This window comes from Bos taurus, chromosome 26 (assembly GCF_002263795.3).
Source record: "Bos taurus isolate L1 Dominette 01449 registration number 42190680 breed Hereford chromosome 26, ARS-UCD2.0, whole genome shotgun sequence".
Taxonomy (NCBI): Eukaryota; Metazoa; Chordata; class Mammalia; order Artiodactyla; family Bovidae; genus Bos; species Bos taurus.
In genome coordinates, this window is record NC_037353.1 from 32678191 (window position 1) to 32695698 (window position 17508).

A 17508-nucleotide genomic window follows, 5' to 3' on the forward strand; every position below is an offset into this window, starting at 1 on the left:
GGGAAGTAGAGGTGTCGTGTTCTCTCCATCTCTACTTATTCTGCGTCGACAATGCATTGCTGAGTCCAGCTTAACAGTCTTTGAACAGTCTTTGGATAGCACTAGCTCTCGACATCACTTTGTGCTCAGCATCCAGTCAATGAAAAGTCATGAGGACTGTCTCAGTCTAAATTCCCCCCAAAAACAGCTCCCGAGACCACATTCGCTCCAAGTCCTTGATGTGTGAGCTCAGGTCAGGGAGCACAGGTAAGGGACAGGCAAGGTTAGACATGGGAGGGGAAGAAGGATTATTATACCCCAAGAAAAGGAAATAATGAATGGATCACTGCTGTGGCCAACTGGACTTAAACCCCATTGGGACCCTCTGAATTGTTCCAGTGGGGGGCTTTTTATCTTGTAGTTCCCAACTGTCTCTGATTGAGGGTCACTCCTGGGGTGTTGACCCCACCCCACCCCCCAGCAACTTCAGCAGGCTCTGTGGGCTCCCCATGCCCCCAAATCAGGGGCCACCCTCAGCAGGGACATCCAGGCAGACAAGGTGCAGGAATGTGCAGGTGACCTCTAGGTGGCCACAGGCGTATAGGCAGTTTCCTACAGAAGCCTTTGCCAGAACTCCACCTCAGGAAAACCCAGCACCTCACAGAAGCCTGTGTTTACATTTAGAGAATATATGACACTTTCCAAGCACCGCCCACTGGCTCTGGTGGCCTTTCAACTCTCCTGGTGGGCTGCCGTCTATGGGGTCACACGGAGTCGGACACGACTGAAGTGACTTAGCAGCAGCAGCAGCAGTGATAGACATGTGGGATGTTAATCTTTGCCCTAATTTACAGCTGGGAGAAAGTCGTGTAACCAGTTACTAACTCTTAATTTGCAGACCTGATGAACTTCATATAACTAAAGATCTTAAAATTGTATGTTCAGTTTACCATTATGATTGGAAAAAGAATATTTTAAGCAGAAATGTGTTTTTTTTACTTTCAGTGAGTGATATTTTCTATAATATTTAGAGCAATAAATATTTGTGGGATGCACTAAAGCTTAGACAGGGGTTAGAGAAACACTGAGCTTCCCTGGTAGCTCAACCACTAAAGAATCCGCCTGAAAATCCGCAAGCATGAGACTCAGTTTTGATTCCTGGGTAGGGAAGTTCCCCTGGAGAAGGGATAGGCTACCCACACTCCAGTATTCTTGGGCTTCCCTGGTAGCTCAGACGGTAAAGAATCCATCTGCAATGCAGGAGACCTGAGTTTGATCCCTGGGTTGGGATGATCCCCTGGAGGAGGGCATGGCAACCCACTCTAGTATTCTTGCCTGGAGAATCCACATGGACCAAGGAGCCTGGTGGGCAAAGAATTGGATACGACCAAATGACTAAGCATAGCACAGGGCGTTACTTTAAATAGCAAAGCACGTAATACTTCGAAATTATTTTGTAATTTTTAAAACTGATTTCCTAACAGCTTTTAGGAAATTCACCTGGTTCTTGGTGCCATCTGTCTTGGTGTGCTTGTGCGATGGGCTTCGCCGCAGTGACACCCATGTAGAGGGTCTGCCACTTTCTGGCCCCTCACAGGATCCTGAGACCCAAATGCCCTCTCTGACAATTACTTTTTCAACCTCTGTACTTTACCTTTATTTGTCTAAAAGTATTTTCTGGGCCCTGACAAGATTTTATTGTTAATAAAACTGACTTAAAACAGGAACCATGGATATACCGTGTAAACCTACCCTCTTGGTTCAACAGATTAGAGAAACAATTTTCATCAAGAAGGATCTAAATGCAGGTTGCTGGCAATGAAAATTAAGTTTTATCCTGATCAGAGACAATGACTATGTTTCATCACCCATTTTAGACACACTTCTCAAATTAATTTTATTGCTTTATGCCTGCATTGTGCCAACGAAAGAATGTCACCATCTGGCTTTATAAGGATTAAGTCACCAGGCACTGCCACTGCTGACCTTTAACACATTCTGAAAGGAGATCAGGCCAAAGATCAGAAATGAGGCACTCTGTGCTCCGGGAAAACAGACAGAACAGGCCTTCAGAGAGTTAGCTATCTCCAGGAGAAAATTTTATGAACGTAATTTCTTGCACCTTCTCATACTTAGACAAGCTGCCCGTTTTATTACAACCAGCGGCAACCTTCTACGGTGATGTGTGCCTGGTTGCACGCACCCCTTCGAAGTCCAAAATCACACTCAGGCCAATCTCCTCCCTACTTCTTTGGGGCAGTTCCTCACAGCTACCCAAGAGACCATCTCCCAAGATATCATCATTAGGAAGTCCCCAAATAAACTGAAATTCACAGCTCTCACACTGTGCATTATTATTTCAGTCGACTATTGGGAGGAAAAGTTTTCCATGAGGGAAAGTGAATGAGGCTGCAAGGCTCCAACAAAAGAGATTTTGTAAAAATTCCCAGTTCAGAGATGGAAGCAAACTTTATGGAAAACCTGACTTGCAGTTTAGAGCCTTACAGCATTACAAACGTGTGGGCCTGCTACCACCATTACTGTCTCAGGATTGCAGATTTAGAAGTGATTCATGCAGTGTCCTGGAGGGAGGGGACAGCTCCTGACTCCAGGTAGAGGGGCCAGGACTGAGTCTGCAATGAGGGCGGCCAAGCTGGAACTACATCTTCTTCGTTCTGCACAATAGGCAGAGATTTTCCAACTCAGCGAACATAGTGGAAGACGTCAGAGCAAGCACAGACAGCCTGTCCTGTGCTCGATACACCTGTCAAAGAAACGCCATCTCCAGATCCTGTTCCAGTATTATTCTCTCTTCTGGACATGGACCCTCAGAGAAGCCTGAGTGCCTCTACAGAGTGCTTATAAAACACAGTTTTGAAGCTCAAGTGGTCTGGTATTCCCATCTCTTTAAGAATTTTCCGCAGTTTATTGTGATCCACACAGTCAAAGGCTTTGGCATAGTCAATAAAGCAGAAAATAGATGTTTTTCTGGAACTCTCTTGCTTTTCTCATGATCCAGAGGATGTTGGCAATTTGATCTCTGGTTCCTCTGCCTTTTCTAAAACCAGCTTGAACATCAGGAAGTTCACGGTTCACATATTGCTGAAGCCTGGCTTGGAGAATTTTGAGCATTACTTTACTAGCATGTGAGATGAGTGCAATTGTGCACTCATCTGATCTGCCTCTTGAGAAATCTGTATGCAGGTCAGGAAGCAACAGTTAGAACTGGACATGGAACAACAGACTGGTTCCAAATAGGAAAAGGAGTATGTCAAGGCTGTATATTGTCACCCTGTTTATTTAACTTATATGCAGAGTACATCATGAGAAACACTGGACTGGAAGAAACACAAGTTGGAATCAAGATTGCCGGGAGAAATATCAATAACCTCAGATATGCAGATGACACCACCCTTATGGCAGAAAGTGAAGAGGAACTAAAAAGCCTCTTGATGAAAGTGAAAGTGGAGAGTGAAAAAATTGGCTTAAAGCTCAACATTCAGAAAACTAAGATCATGGCATCTGGTCCCATCACTTCATGGGAAATAGATGGGGAAACAGTGTCAGACTTTATTTTCTGGGGCTCCCAAATCACTGCAGATAGTGAGTGCAGCCATGAAATTAAAAGACGCTTACTCCTTGGAAGGAAAGTTATGACCAATCTAGATAGCATATTGAAAAGCAGAGACATTACTTTGCCAACAAAGGTCCATCTAGTCAAGGCTATGGTTTTTCCTGTGGTCATGTATGGATGTGAGATCCCAAGATGAGTGGATCTCCACCCCCATGGGCCAGAATCTTAAGTTATATTGGAGGCTTTAACTGGGTTCAGTCACGTACTCACTCAGTTCAGTTGGTCTTGACAGCATCTTACTCTCTTAAGGTCACATCCTTGTCACAGCTGCCAGCATGGGAATAGTAAGCAGCATGGACATTCCAAGGAAAAGGAGGGGATGAGGAACCTCCTATTGCTGAGATATAGCTCTGCAATCAACCAATGATCTCCTCTCCGTGATCTCCTTGGAACCCATTGCTGAATTTTGGCTCTGCACCATGACAAATTCACAGCAAATGGTCACAAATTCTAGCCATCTTTTCAACCTCAGAAACTCTCCTCCTGCTTAACTCTGGGCAAATGAGAGCTTCTGAGAAATCCTTTGAGCTGGACACATCACCTGAGTGACGTGGTTGCTCTCTGAACTGTACAGGGACACCCTCACAATGGACTTTTAAAGATGAAATTAGGTGGGATGAAGGAAGACAATGCTTACATTCTTTCCCCCCAGCCCGGATGAGATGTACTGCTTTCTGCCTTATTCCTCTGAGCCTGTCAGTCGTTCCAGGACAAGGGCAGAATTTACAAACCCAGGAAAACGTGTGTCCCTATGATGGAGAACAAATCTGAATTCTGCCTCGGCAGAAGCCCTCAGCAAATTGCCTCACCCTGAGCCTCAGTTTCATCAGTGGAAAGATGGAGCTAATTAATGGTACCAACCCTAGAGGACCGAGATGATACCTAGAAAGTGCTGGGCACAGTGCCCAACTCTGTACCCACAAATAAGTCCCAGGTACCAGCATGTCCAACACATGGTTTTGCTGGAACCAATTAACTTCCTTCCACTTTCACATCCTTATGTAACTTGCCAAGTTCCACACCAAACACAAGGATTGTCCTACTTCACCGGATGGGACTTGATCATTTTATTTTCTTGTGCTTTTTCATTTGGTTGGTGGTTATGGGACTTGTCGGGAGCCACGTTAGGCATTACTGACAAAATGGAGGCATGGCCCCAGCCCCCTCTCCTCATTCCGCAGGCATGGACCCGGGATGAAGGAGTTAGGCCTTGCAATTCTGACTTGTTTTTTCCTCTCCTCGGCTGAGTTGACTGAAAAGGAATATTAAGGTGCTTATTGTTCTTGAGAGGAGCATGAGAAGGCACAAAGCCTTCTGCAGCTGTGCTCAGAGAATAATTCATAAAGTTAATCATTGACATTTGTTTAAGGACTTTTACAAAAGAGTGTTCCAGGATGAGCACGTAGGCCGCAGCTTGAGGCCATGGGAGGGATTGCTATCTGAAGCCTATTTGTGAGGAAAATGTTTATGGCAAAGGAGTTTACTGAATTCAGGGCTTAGAAATAATTAAAATAGTTAGAAGTTAAAGATTTAAGGAATGTTGTAAAGTTATTATAGAAGTTAGGAATTTTTAGAGACACTATAGCTAGAAGCCTTTTTAAGAGATAGTGAGCTCAGGATGTTAGGGGCAAACAGGATTTAGGAAGATAAGTAGTAAACTGAGGAATGTAGCATGAGTTACAATGTAATCACAAGTTAACTATAGGACACATTAGAGGAAGTAGATAAAAGATGGTAAGGCTGATTCCCAGAGAATCACTGAAGCAGGAACTGTTTGAAGAGAAACAATGATCTACGGACATAATAAATCTGGGTGAGGGGGAACTGAAAATGTCAAACCTCTGACCATTTTGTAAAAGTATAAAAGAAAATCTTAAACTTGAAATAAATAGGCAGTCCAAGAAAACTGAGAGGCTGCTTCATCACCGACACCGTTCATTTCTTCAGGTTGAATCCCTGGCTGCTGGAGCTGGACTCTGGCAGGGACTGAAGAGTCAGACAATGCTGCTTCTGTTCCAGATTCTGTCATCACTTACTGTGTGAGCACCAGTGGTATTCTCTACTGTAAAACATGAGTGCCGAATGCCAAGTGACTCCTAAGTTCCCTTTCAGAGCTAAATTTTCTTTCCTAAATATGAAATGAAAATGAAGGTGAAAGTGTTATTCACTTAGTCTTGGTTGGCTCTTTGTGACCCCATGGAATGCAGCCTGCCAGGCTCCTATGTCCACGGGATTCTCCAGGCAGGAACACTGGAGTGGGTTGCCATGCCCTCCTCCAGGGGATGTTCCCCACCCAGGGATTGATCCAGGTCTCCTACTTTGCAGATTGATTCTTCACCATCTGACCCACCAGGGAAACCCTAAATATGAAATGGAGAAAACAAATACCACACAGTTGCCACACTTTTAAGTTTACAAAACACTTCTGCATTCATTCCACCTCATTTCATCAAAATCCAGGTGTCCCCATACAACACAGAGGATGCCCAAGTTCACTGGGGCGAGGTGACCAGCTCAGAGGCTTCCAGCACGTGCCAAGCCAGCCAAAGTCAATCCTCTAAGTTCTGTTCCCCAGACCCCATGCTCTTTCTGCTATACATTCCTTTTCTTTAAAAATAATAAAAACTGATCCGAAAGGCCATATAAAATCCACACACAGAACACAACTTTGACAAGTTTTTCTTTTCCTCAATTGAGGGCTGAGAACCGTCCAGATGCCAAGCTTTCTGGTACAAGTCACAAAGTGCAGGCGCTACGCTGGTATCTACAGAGATGGCTAATACTGGCCATCCTATGGCCATCACAGGTGCTGTGGACAACATGATGCTTTGTATTTGGAGGCTAGAATTTTACTAGCTGTGTGTGTACCAGACAAGTGTTTAAAAAGGGAATAAACAGGACTAAAATCAGTGAATACAGGACTAAACATGAAAAGACCAGGCTTCAAAATTAATATCCAGTTAAAGACAACGAGTGGCTGTAAAAGTGGGCATTTTGCTTTGATCAAGGGAAGGCCGTGTTTGGCAGCAACAAGAAAGTTGCTAATGCAAAGGAAAGAACGAGTACACCCAAGGGTGAGGACACAGTCATGGCAACAACACCCAGAGGAGACCAAAGGGGCCCAGGTACAAAGTTCAGACGGAGGGGCTGGCACAGAACAGATGGGATGGCCCTGGGTGTTGCTCGTGTTCACAGCTCCATCAGGCGCTGTCATGCACCCCAAGGGCATGGATGGTGTCGCCAGGCACCCACACTTTCCAGGGGGCACACTGTCGACAGAAGGCTGCATCTAAGCAACCCAAAGCATCCACTGAAAACTGCTCCAATAAAGAACTTGTCGTATTTGTCAAAAAAGTAACCTATTTTGAGCAACTATTATGAACTAGTGGGAAAAACCCAAGACTTCCATTCATACTTTTATAAACTTAAACATATTAAAATGACAGAAGCACCATGTTTAAAGGAATATTCACAGAAACCCAAAGAATATTTCTGTGATGTGAATATTTACTGAGAAGGGCAGTAGCTAAGCTGTAGATATCTACAAACCCAAATGCTTGATCAAATTTGAAGAGCTCTGGCTCAATAATAAAATCATGCACTGCAGGTTCACAAATGTATTTAAGATTGTTTCCTATAAGCATTTTAATCATGGTCTATGTGAAGTCAAACAAGAAGTGTTTGTATAACGAATTATGTAGGGAACTTTTAACTACAGATACAAGACATCAAGAATATATTCACTTTTTGGTTTATTAAAACAAAGCTACACCTCTGTGCTTCTTACAATATATTAACAGGCATAAAAATCAATCCACATTTCCAAATCAGTTCATTCACATCATCACACCATGCTATTTTATGGTACTCTATAATCAGCCTTTTTACAACAATCTAACATTTCTTTGTACAACAGGCAAACAGTTTAACATATTCCATCAAGGCATTTCAGAACTCTAGATGTTTAGAAATAAAGTTGAAAGTCTCTTTCAAATGCCATCATTTTATATTAAACTGAAATGCCAGATGCCAAGTCTCAAGTTCCTAAAAAGAGTGCTTTAAAAAACAGATTGACATCCAAATTAAGTCTTATGAACCTCAGCGGTAGGTCCTGTCATTTCTAAACACTAGAACTATTTGTGGATAAAAAGCTGCATTTGATTGTGCAATGTCTTCTGCCAGGTCTGACTTAAAATCTTAATTTTTTACCCCAATTAATCCTAGTGTTAATTTTGCTCCTTTCAGGTAAAAACCCAGACACATTGAGGGCTGATCTTTCATCGAAGAGTTCTGACCACCTATATGATAGTTTCCTGTGCTTATTGTCTCCAGAGGAGGAAGTACACATCCATGAAACACAATGTTTGATCGTACAAGACGATGCAGATGTGCCTCTGTTGCAGTTGCTGTCTTGTCCTCTTACAGAAATACATAACATAGTGTTTCCCGGAATGTTTTCTGTGAACCTCAGGAGAGGTCCGTAGGGGTGTTGCAAAGGGGAAAAAGGCTCTGGGGTCGCACAGATTCGGAAATGCTGGGTTAATACAGGCTTGGGACCGGCGGGCCCTGAGCCCTTACTGTGCTAAAGTGCACTGTGAGTTTCTAGGAATGAGGGTTCATGTGCAAATTAATTTTATCAGCAACACTTTTTCTACAAAACACCTAGGAACATCTCATAGAGCCTTCGTACACACGGAGAACTCTGGGAAATGGTTTGTTCCTCAGACTGGAAATGCCACAACCTGAGCTTACACTCACCGCGGTCCCTGGTATGTTTTCTCGTCACCCTCATGACTTCAGAGACTTCAGACTTGTGGTCCTTTCTCTGTTACTAGTTCTACACACCTCACGCTACTTCCTTCCTCTTAAGAGGAATTTCTTGAATTTCTTAGGACTTTCTCATTTTGAAAGAGTGTAGCTTCATATTGCTTATTATTGGGTCCTTTTGTTTGCTTTTTAACTCGACTCACAGTCTGTCTTCCCCTGGAGGGCATGCATTTCAGTATTATAGAAATGCAGTAAACGGTAATAAATTATTTACAAGCACCTAGTTCGTTTAATCTTACGTGAAAGCCATTCGCTTTTGGAAAACAAGGAGAATAAATCTTTTAGCAAAACAGTGGTATCTGGAAGCCTTACTGGGATGATGGATGTTTGTTCAGTAACGAGGCACGAAAGAATGAGCTGTGCTAAAATTAACTAGAGGGTGAGCTTGTCTGGATGAGCAGAACTTTGGTTGAGATTTGTCTTCCTTAAAAAAGGTTTTCAAAGCACCAGTTAATTACAGAAAGCATGCATATTTATTCTCACAGTGAGTTAAGTGGTGAGAGAGCTAGCAAATCATACATTGCATTCCCCAAAGCATCTGAGTAGATTTCTAGAAAACAAACCAACTGAAAGGGCAAGTTAGAGCCAGAGAAGCCACTGCTCCTGCTCAGGCTGGCGGAGCAGCAGCTCTTAGTGGAAGTCACAGGCGGGGGCAGCAGAGTCCAGAGAGGTCAGTCCCAACCTTGACTCAGACAGTCTGAGTAACCCTTGGTCTACAATTTCATGGATGAGTAAAAAAGACTAGTGGAACGTTTGCTTACCTAGATAAGGAACACACAAGGGGATAAATAAGCTTCCCTGGCTGTTCCCCAAAACACAGAGCTCAATCCTACTTCGAATGTAAAATGGAATGTAACACAGTGAAGATCCCACCCCACATCAGAGCCGCTGCAACACTGACAAGGCTTAATGGGATGTGAGCTCCTATAAAGAAACATGTTTTAAATGCGGAATTTGAGAAGAGTGGAAGAAAATCACAACGGCATGGCATTATTGCTCCGAGTTTCAAAAATTTCATACAATGTGAAACACCAATCAGTATTTTTCCCTCTCCCAACACACACAGAATACTCACAAGACATTATTAGTGTTTAAAATCCAAGCTGATAAAAGTACAAACTTAATTCTCAGTACCTTTCTATTAAATTCAAAGATTACCTGCAGTATTTGTCTGGAAAAATTCCTAATTCCATAATACTACGGAGAGAAAAAGAAACAGTCAGCTGTTAGAAAACGTTTTCTATCACATGATCTTTAAGAAATCACCATCATTACCACAATTAGTGAACAATTACGATCCCTGCTCACAAAAAAGGCACCTACCTGTTATGAACAATTTTTCATAATTATCTGCCACTATATGGCATCAGGGTTTAGGAAAATAACCCATGCGTATTTTTAAAGAACCATGGTTTTCTTTTTCTCAAAGCTAAAAACATCTACAAATGCCAGTCCGCAGGGCCATCACATATGTGATGTACAACCCACAGGTTGGTACTCTGCCCAACTTGAGTGGGTACCAGCCACTCAAAAGCGTACAACCAGTCTACAGGACGTAAGAGGCCTGGGCCATGAGGCTGCAGCCAGAGTGCTTCACACTTACACAGGCAATCAGGCCAAGCTAATAGGTTAGAACAGTTGCTATCTCCAAGAAACAACTGTACCTGAGAGGCAGGTACTGCCTGAGGCAGGAGGTGGGCGGAGGGTGGCAGGGAAGTGACACAGACACGAAACAGGAGTTGCTCCCAAACACTTGCCTGTCATTTAAAACTCAATGGCACTTTTTCACATGAGCAAACATTTTCAAAGTCAATTTTCCGGCTTAGTTTATCTTGAATTTCACCAGCCAAATTTATTTCCTGGTACAAGCTGACTGGTCAGATTATCTCTATTTCTGACCTAAATTAATATCGTGTTTTCATTTAGCTCTTAAACACTTCTATACCTGACTACAACAGACAGCACAGTGACACCTATGTGTGAATAGCCCATTCATTTGTAAAGCACTTTGTGAGGGAAAAAAATGCTCCCATTTAACAGTTAGCTACAGTTGACATAGATAAAACCGAAAAAAAACAGAAAAAAATGAAAAAAACAAAAAACGGTGAATGGATGACTCAATTATTTTTAAAGGAAGCATTAATCAGAACATATACTAATAAATTACCTGACAGCATTAAGTGTACTAAACAAGATTCAGTTTTAGAATCAACTACATTTGTGTGTCCATCACAGTAATAAGTCCCTAACTGTTATATTTAGAATGTAAATCTTTAATAAACTCCAAAATCTCATTTTGCAATCTATTGATCGTGAACTGCAAACGGAGGCTGGGGCCCCCGTGGTGTGATCTGCAGGCTGCGTGTCACCTCAGTGCCCAGCGATCACAGATCACGGAGGGGAGAAGGCACTTGTCTTCCAGGAGGTCGCGTCAGGACAGGTCAGGCCCGACCACACGGTGGCGCCGTCCACTCTCGTGCCACAGGCGGGGCCTACGAGGAACCGGTCCCGCTCCCTTCACTTGCCAGAGGTGCCCGAAGTTACCTACAGCACCACAAAACTCAGAATATATTCCAGGAGTTTTTGCCGGTTGCATTGAGGTAGAAAAGTGTTGCTGAGTTCTAAAACAGACACTCTCTTTTGTTTGGTCTCTTTGAAAACCTAGAGAGAAAGTTTAGATTAAATTAAAGACAAATGAAAAAGGGTAAGGGGGTGGGGAGACATTCCTGTCACCAACCCTTACTTGATGTGCAGTAAGGTACATAAAGCCATATCCAGGCTTTAAGAAAATGTACGTGTAGGGTGTGTGTGAGCACGGGGTAGGAAGGTTACGGGGGTGGGAGATTATGGGCGCAGGAGTGGGGTTTACTAGTGTACTAGATTTTAAATTTTATGTTAGAGTAAAGTCACAGAAGAGTTCCTTACAAAGACCACTAGTACCTCCATGGAACTCATGTCCCAAGTAATTTGTGACGATAAAGGATAGCTGAGGATACTTCTAGCAATACTGGTAAAAACACAAGAAAATAACTGAAAATCATATGGCATAATTAACATTCCCACCAAAACTGTAGTAGAATCTTGAAACACATGGACACCTTCATTTAGGATGAAGATGAAAACCAGGACAATTTTGGAACATTCAAGTAAATCTGTGCAGAGGGGCCTCACCTTCAACATGCCCCCCCTCCTCCCAATCCCCAGAAATGCCTGCATGATTAATCCTGCAGAAACTGCTTCTCTCAGGGTCCAGCCCAACACGAAGGTGACTCAGACAGCCTAGATCTAAACAGAGAGAGGACAGAAGTGAACACGCGCTCTCGTACCATAAGCGGTGGACACTCACCCCGATATCCTTAAACGTCTTCACAGCATTCTTCACAAGACAGTAAGTGGCGCTCTCAGCTGTGGAGACAGAATCAGGCCCCGTCAGATGTTTAGGCCCAGCGACAAAGAAAACCCCAGTACCCACAGGAAGAGAGTGTAGGAGGCTGGGAGGAGGTCAGAGCAAGTCCGAGGCCTGCGCCATGCTCCCTTTTCTACCAGTCACCTGTGAGGCCGTGAAGGGTCTGCTCTTTCTTTAAATTTACTGTCATCTTTTTGGGGAGGGGGGTGGTGGGGTTGGAGAGAGGGGTAGGGAGAGAAAGAGAAAAAAGGGAGAGAGGAAGGGGAGGAAGCAGGGAAGCACAGAGAGAAGAGGAAGGGAAACAGAAATACCCAAAACATCCATCTTGAAGGCCTTTTGTGAGACTCAAATGAGCCAGAAGGTAGAAGTTCTTTTAAACTGTGCAGGAATGCATAGGTGACTCCTACTGCAGTGAAACCAGAAACAGCGCAAGCCCAGAGGTCAGAAAAAAGGAATTCTAAACCCAGGTTGCCCTTTAACTAGCTGCATGATCTGGAACAGTGTCCTCATCTCTAAAGTGAGGTGATTCTGGGTCTTGATCTCAATCTAGAGATACAGCTATAGATGTAGCTATACATCTCTCTATATACCAATCTGTAGAGTTCTAGATATCTCTAGATAAATATCTAGTCATCGATTATCTCTAGATCCGTCATGGCTTTAAAAATTATTGAATCAAAGTAGCTGCAGTCCTAAAGCATAACTGTAGAGAATGCTACTCCCACCCCAATCACACCTTTTCCATAAAAGACAGAACCAGGTGTCAGCCGGGGGGAGGCCACAGAGGCGCACACTGCTGCTGGGAGTTCCCGGGTTTAGCACTCGGGAATGTTGGACCACACCTAACTAACGCCAAACACACCACACCCTGCCAACAGGCAATTCTCCTACACAGGCCTACATAAATAAGTCCATTTGTTCACCCAAGGACACACTCAAACATCTTCACGGCAGCACTATTCAGAGGAGCTCTGAACTGCAAAACCCAAATATCCATCAGTGATGGATACGAATCAGCGAAATGTGGTAAACATTTATACAGTGGAATACTACAACACAGCAAGAATAGACAACTACACGCAACAGCACGTATGAATCTCGCTTACAGTGTTAGGAAAAAACTGCCAGACATGAGTATATAATCTGTGTAATTCAATTTATACAACACACCCAAAGAGGAGCGATCCATGGAGTGAGAGGTCAGGATAAATTCTGCATTCTTTTTTTCCAACTATCTGCAATGAGCAGATTCCTGTAAACAAAACCGACATAGCTTTCAAAAGAAGCCAAGAGAGGGGCACACATACCGTACACGGCAACCCTCCTCTCGGTTCTTGTGATCAGGTACTTGTGCAGCTTCTGCAGGAATTCAGGCTCGGGGACAGGACCGCCGAAGTTGTGAATGAAGACGGCGGCAGAGCTGTACGCCTCCAGCAGAGGCCCGAGGAGCCTCTGCAGGAAGGTGATGAACTGCTGGTGCTCCTTGGACTGGCTCACCTGGGAGGCGAGAGTGGGAGACCCAGTTGTGGGGGGACAGATGCACCGCCTTGGAGCACCAGCAGCTCAAGAAGGCGGTCCCTCGCTGTCCCACACAGAAGCAGCCTACTGCTCCGTGGGCTCAGAATCGCCCCTGGAGACAACTGCTGGTTTTGAAATGTGTTCTTTATTGTAACCGGTGACTTTCGTGGTATTTGAGGTTTACGTTCATTGAATAGCTGCCTAGGAAAAACGGTTGTACATGAATGACATAATTATGACATACTGTCATCACCGAAAATGGCTGGTCCCCAGGCTGGACCCTCTGGGCTTTGAAGCCTGGCTCAGCAGTCACTCAAGTGCACAAAAGACCACGTGCTAAGACCCCTGACGTCATCTCAGTCCCTCCCAGCCCTCATGGCCCGCCACTCCCACGTGGCCTCTGGCCCAGTCCAGCACCGCAGGAAAAGGTGGTGGTGGTGATGGGGTGCATAAGCCTCCCTGGGGCAAGATTACTGCCCCATTTTGAAACTAATAATACCTAAAAGGAAAAAACCCCCAAAGTCACTTGGACTCTCCTGACTCTGTATGCACATGTATGTCTGTGTGTGCCTGTGCATGCACGCATGCGTGTGTGTGTGTGTGTGTGTGTGTGTGTATTACCCACTGCAAAGAAAGCAATCCACTTAGGGTATTCAGGGAAGTAGGGTCATTATTACTAATTGCTAAAATTAAAATTAGACAAAATCGCTTTTACTAAAGCAGGGACAATCAATCTTTTAAAAATCAAATTTTCTCATAGGATTTGTTTAAAAAAAGGCAAAGAGCCTGATGCATGAAATTCTGGAAGCGATGGCAAGATGGAACACGACTCAAGCAGAGCAACTGGGCCAGCGGCAGCGGAATGTGAACGACTCCTCTCCCTCACCTGGCACAGCACTGCCTTGCCTTGGTGATGCCTGAACAGAACCTCTGCCTCTTCAGCGGTGAGTGCAGGGATGGCTACCGGTCTGTACCCGTGCATTCTGGTGAGAGTGTCACGAAGGGTATCATCTATGACGTTCATCTTCCTGAAAGCTGAGACTTTCATCTCTTCTTCCATTTATCTATACCCCAGACTGAATCGTTTCAGGTATTAATTCAGTTCAGTTTCATTGTCTTAACTGGGCAGAAAGTGCCACGGCCAGTTTGTGAGCTCTCTGAGTACATCACCAGAGGCCCAGTTTTTAAGCACCCTGTCAATCTGTGGCAACATGAGCCTCAACTCAGCACTGTGGTGTCCACCCAGATTCTTCACCCAAGTACCTTCAGGTAGCAATCTCGTTGCTCCTCACCAAAATCGCTGTCTTCATCTTCTTCATCACTTCTCCAAGACAAAGGTTCCGGAAGCTTCTTGTCCCACTGCTGCTCGGCAAGACCAGGACTGATATCTTCCTGATCATCTTGCTATGCCAGGGAAATGACCAACAGTTAATAAATATGCACAGGCACACAAACACCCGCCCGGCTGGACCCCAAAGTTGCCCTCTCTCATGCCCTCCCCTACTCTGTTCTGTCCAGCCAGTCATGAGATCAGCCCACCACCCTCTCCAAACCTAAAATCACTCGGGAGACAGCAGGAGAGGAAAGAAGAAAGGAGAGTGAGGGTGAAAGCTACCAGCATGTCAATTAAAGTACCATCAGCTCTGCTAAACTGGTATCTATTTTCCCAGGCCACACCCTTTATACAAAAGCTGCCAAAATTAAAACACAATCTCAAAAAAGAAAAATGTACACATGAAAGCTACAAGCACATAGATATGCAGAAGATCTGGTCTTGGAACACAGGCTTCTGGATGCCATGGAACCAAGTCAAGATATGCTTTATGCAACACCAGTTACATAAAAGGACCCAAAATAATGTTAGACCATTTCAAAAGACATTTACTCTCCATTCCTATTTTTCTCATCTCATCTTGGACATGACTCTCTCTCTCTACACACACACACACACACACACACATCAAACGGAATCATTGGTAAAGCGGGTGGTAGAAAAGATAATAAAGAATAAGAAACTAAAGGCAAACAAAGGCAAACTCGTCTTCTTACCTCCGCCACTATAAGAATGCCATACTGGATAAACCTGCCCACTGTTTCATGGCAAATTTGGTAAAAGGTCTGGCAGGGCTGCAAAGAAAAGGCATTTCAGTGTAAATGTCATGGTCTCCCACTTATTTTTTTAGAGACAGAAGACAGCGTACAAAGTGGCTGCCAAATACTTCCATGGTATCCCCTGCCTCACTCCACTAGTCAAGCACTAAGATTTCCGACGCCACCCTCTTGACAAGCTCACACTGTGGACAAAGTCTGAGAAGAGACCTTGTTATCTGACTGGCAGGGCGCCCAGTGAGGCACCACCTGCAGACGGAGCTCCTGAGCTGAGTCCCCCGAGCCCCACCCCTCCAGGAGAGTGCGGCCTCCGAAGGGCTATGTGTCCGGCCCCTACACCTATTTTTTCCCATTATAAGACAATTTCCCTGCAAAATCTATCTTACAGTAAATGCTGTGCACAAGGTGGTGGATGAGGAAATGCAATATGTATTCAAGTAATTAAAAAAAAACCCAAGTGAAAGACAACACCACCTTGAGAGCCTTATCTACCCTTTTCTCTCCCATCCTGCCCCCCAGATTCATACAAAACAGATTCCACAACAGGACACAAATATAACATATACAGACAATGCTGTGGAGGAGGGCAGTACTCCCAACACCCGTGCTCAGAAATGTTGCAGGACACATTCCCATAAGTGGAAAACAACAGACTTTAAAATAAGAATTTTACTCATTGATGACTTTGAGGGAAAAAAAAAATCTCTCTACTGCTTAATATGTATGCCTCATTATAAATGTCTGCTGCTGCTGCTGCTAAGTCGCTTCGGTTGTGTCCAACTCTGTGCGACCCCATAGACGGCAGCCCACCAGGCTTCCCCGTCCCTGGGATTCTCCAGGCAAGAACACTGGAGTGGGTTGCCATTTCCTTCTCCAATGCATGAAAGTGAAAAGTGAAAGTGAAGTCGCTCAGTCATGTCCGACTCTTTGCGACCCCATGGACTGCAGCCCACCAGGCTCCTCCATCCACGGGATTTTCCAGGCAAGAGTACTGGAGTGGGGTGCCATTGCTTTCTCCGTATAAATGTCTAGAAGTGTTTAAATATAACATAAATGCTCGTTAGTTCTGGTGGGCCTTAGTTTCCCCATTTGGAGGAGGGGCTGAGCAGATGAGTTTTAAGACTGTTTCTGACTCTCATCGTCTAGGTTTCTCTCATCTGTGGGTGGGCATGTTAATCATTTGCAAACCCTTAACCCAGTGGCTTATGCATGATAAGAGGTTCTGTGCCTCTGGATCTGAGTGACAGAGAACGCTGAGCCCTTGGAGCCATCACAGCACAGGAAGGGTTCTCTGGAGCAGTGACCCCAAGAGCAAACCAAGACAGTAACAACCCAGTGGTCTGGTGGTCAGTGAGACCCAGGAGGAGGATGTAAAGCTTCAGTAATAGACCAAAACTTCTCTAAGAGGAAAGCATTTTATGTTTTCATTAAGATGCTCAAGAATAAGAGAAGAGGACACACTAAAGAGTCTTCACTTACGAGAGAGATGGTGCCTTCATTGGAGAGCAGATAGCACAGGCTGGCAGCCTTGTGCACCAGCTGCTCCTGGCTGACCAAGCTGGGAGACGCGGGTCCTCCTGGGCCCCTCTTCTTCAGAACTGCATAAAGGCTGCAGGCTGAGAAAGTAAAAGCATCAGCAAAGCTGCAGCCTTAGATCTCCAAGAAAAACCTCAGAGAGGCTCAGACTGGCTGGACTACCACAAAAGATCACTGATACATCCAAAATAATTATCTGCGTTCACTGGAGAAATTTAAGAAACTCCCTCCAGAATTTACTTCTTCGGATTCCATGTGCTTCCAACCCTGTCAAACCTTCCATCCCCTCTGCTCTCCGTCTCCCCTGTCCCCCAGCTCACTCCACTGCTACAAGTATGTCTCATCTCACCTAGATTTCCAGCTCCTGGGCAGCAAGACATCTGACCTCTCCTACTTGGTAAATCAGGTAATACTATGTATATAGTAGTTCAGTTACTACTCACTGAATAGCAAATACAAAAATAAGCTATAATCAGTGAAATAGCAGATGACACTTTTA

General features: G+C 44.4%; 1 protein-coding gene across 10 annotated transcripts in view; it reads right to left on the reverse strand.

Annotated features, from left to right (window-relative positions):
- Positions 1 to 7348: 7348 nt before the first annotated feature.
- The window catches only part of GPAM (glycerol-3-phosphate acyltransferase, mitochondrial), a 67499-nt gene continuing 57339 nt past the window's right edge, over positions 7349 to 17508 (reverse strand). For 7 of the 10 annotated variants that reach the window (XM_059881752.1, XM_005225720.5, XM_005225722.5 and 4 more), the window contains 6 exon segments: positions 16953 to 17089; positions 15414 to 15491; positions 14628 to 14768; positions 13154 to 13343; positions 11787 to 11845; positions 7349 to 11101 (listed from right to left, as the gene is read on the reverse strand). In XM_059881752.1, the coding sequence (XP_059737735.1) occupies positions 10985 to 11101; positions 11787 to 11845; positions 13154 to 13343; positions 14628 to 14768; positions 15414 to 15491; positions 16953 to 17089 (722 nt within the window). In that variant the 3' untranslated portion in view covers positions 7349 to 10984. 10 annotated transcript variants of the gene reach the window in all.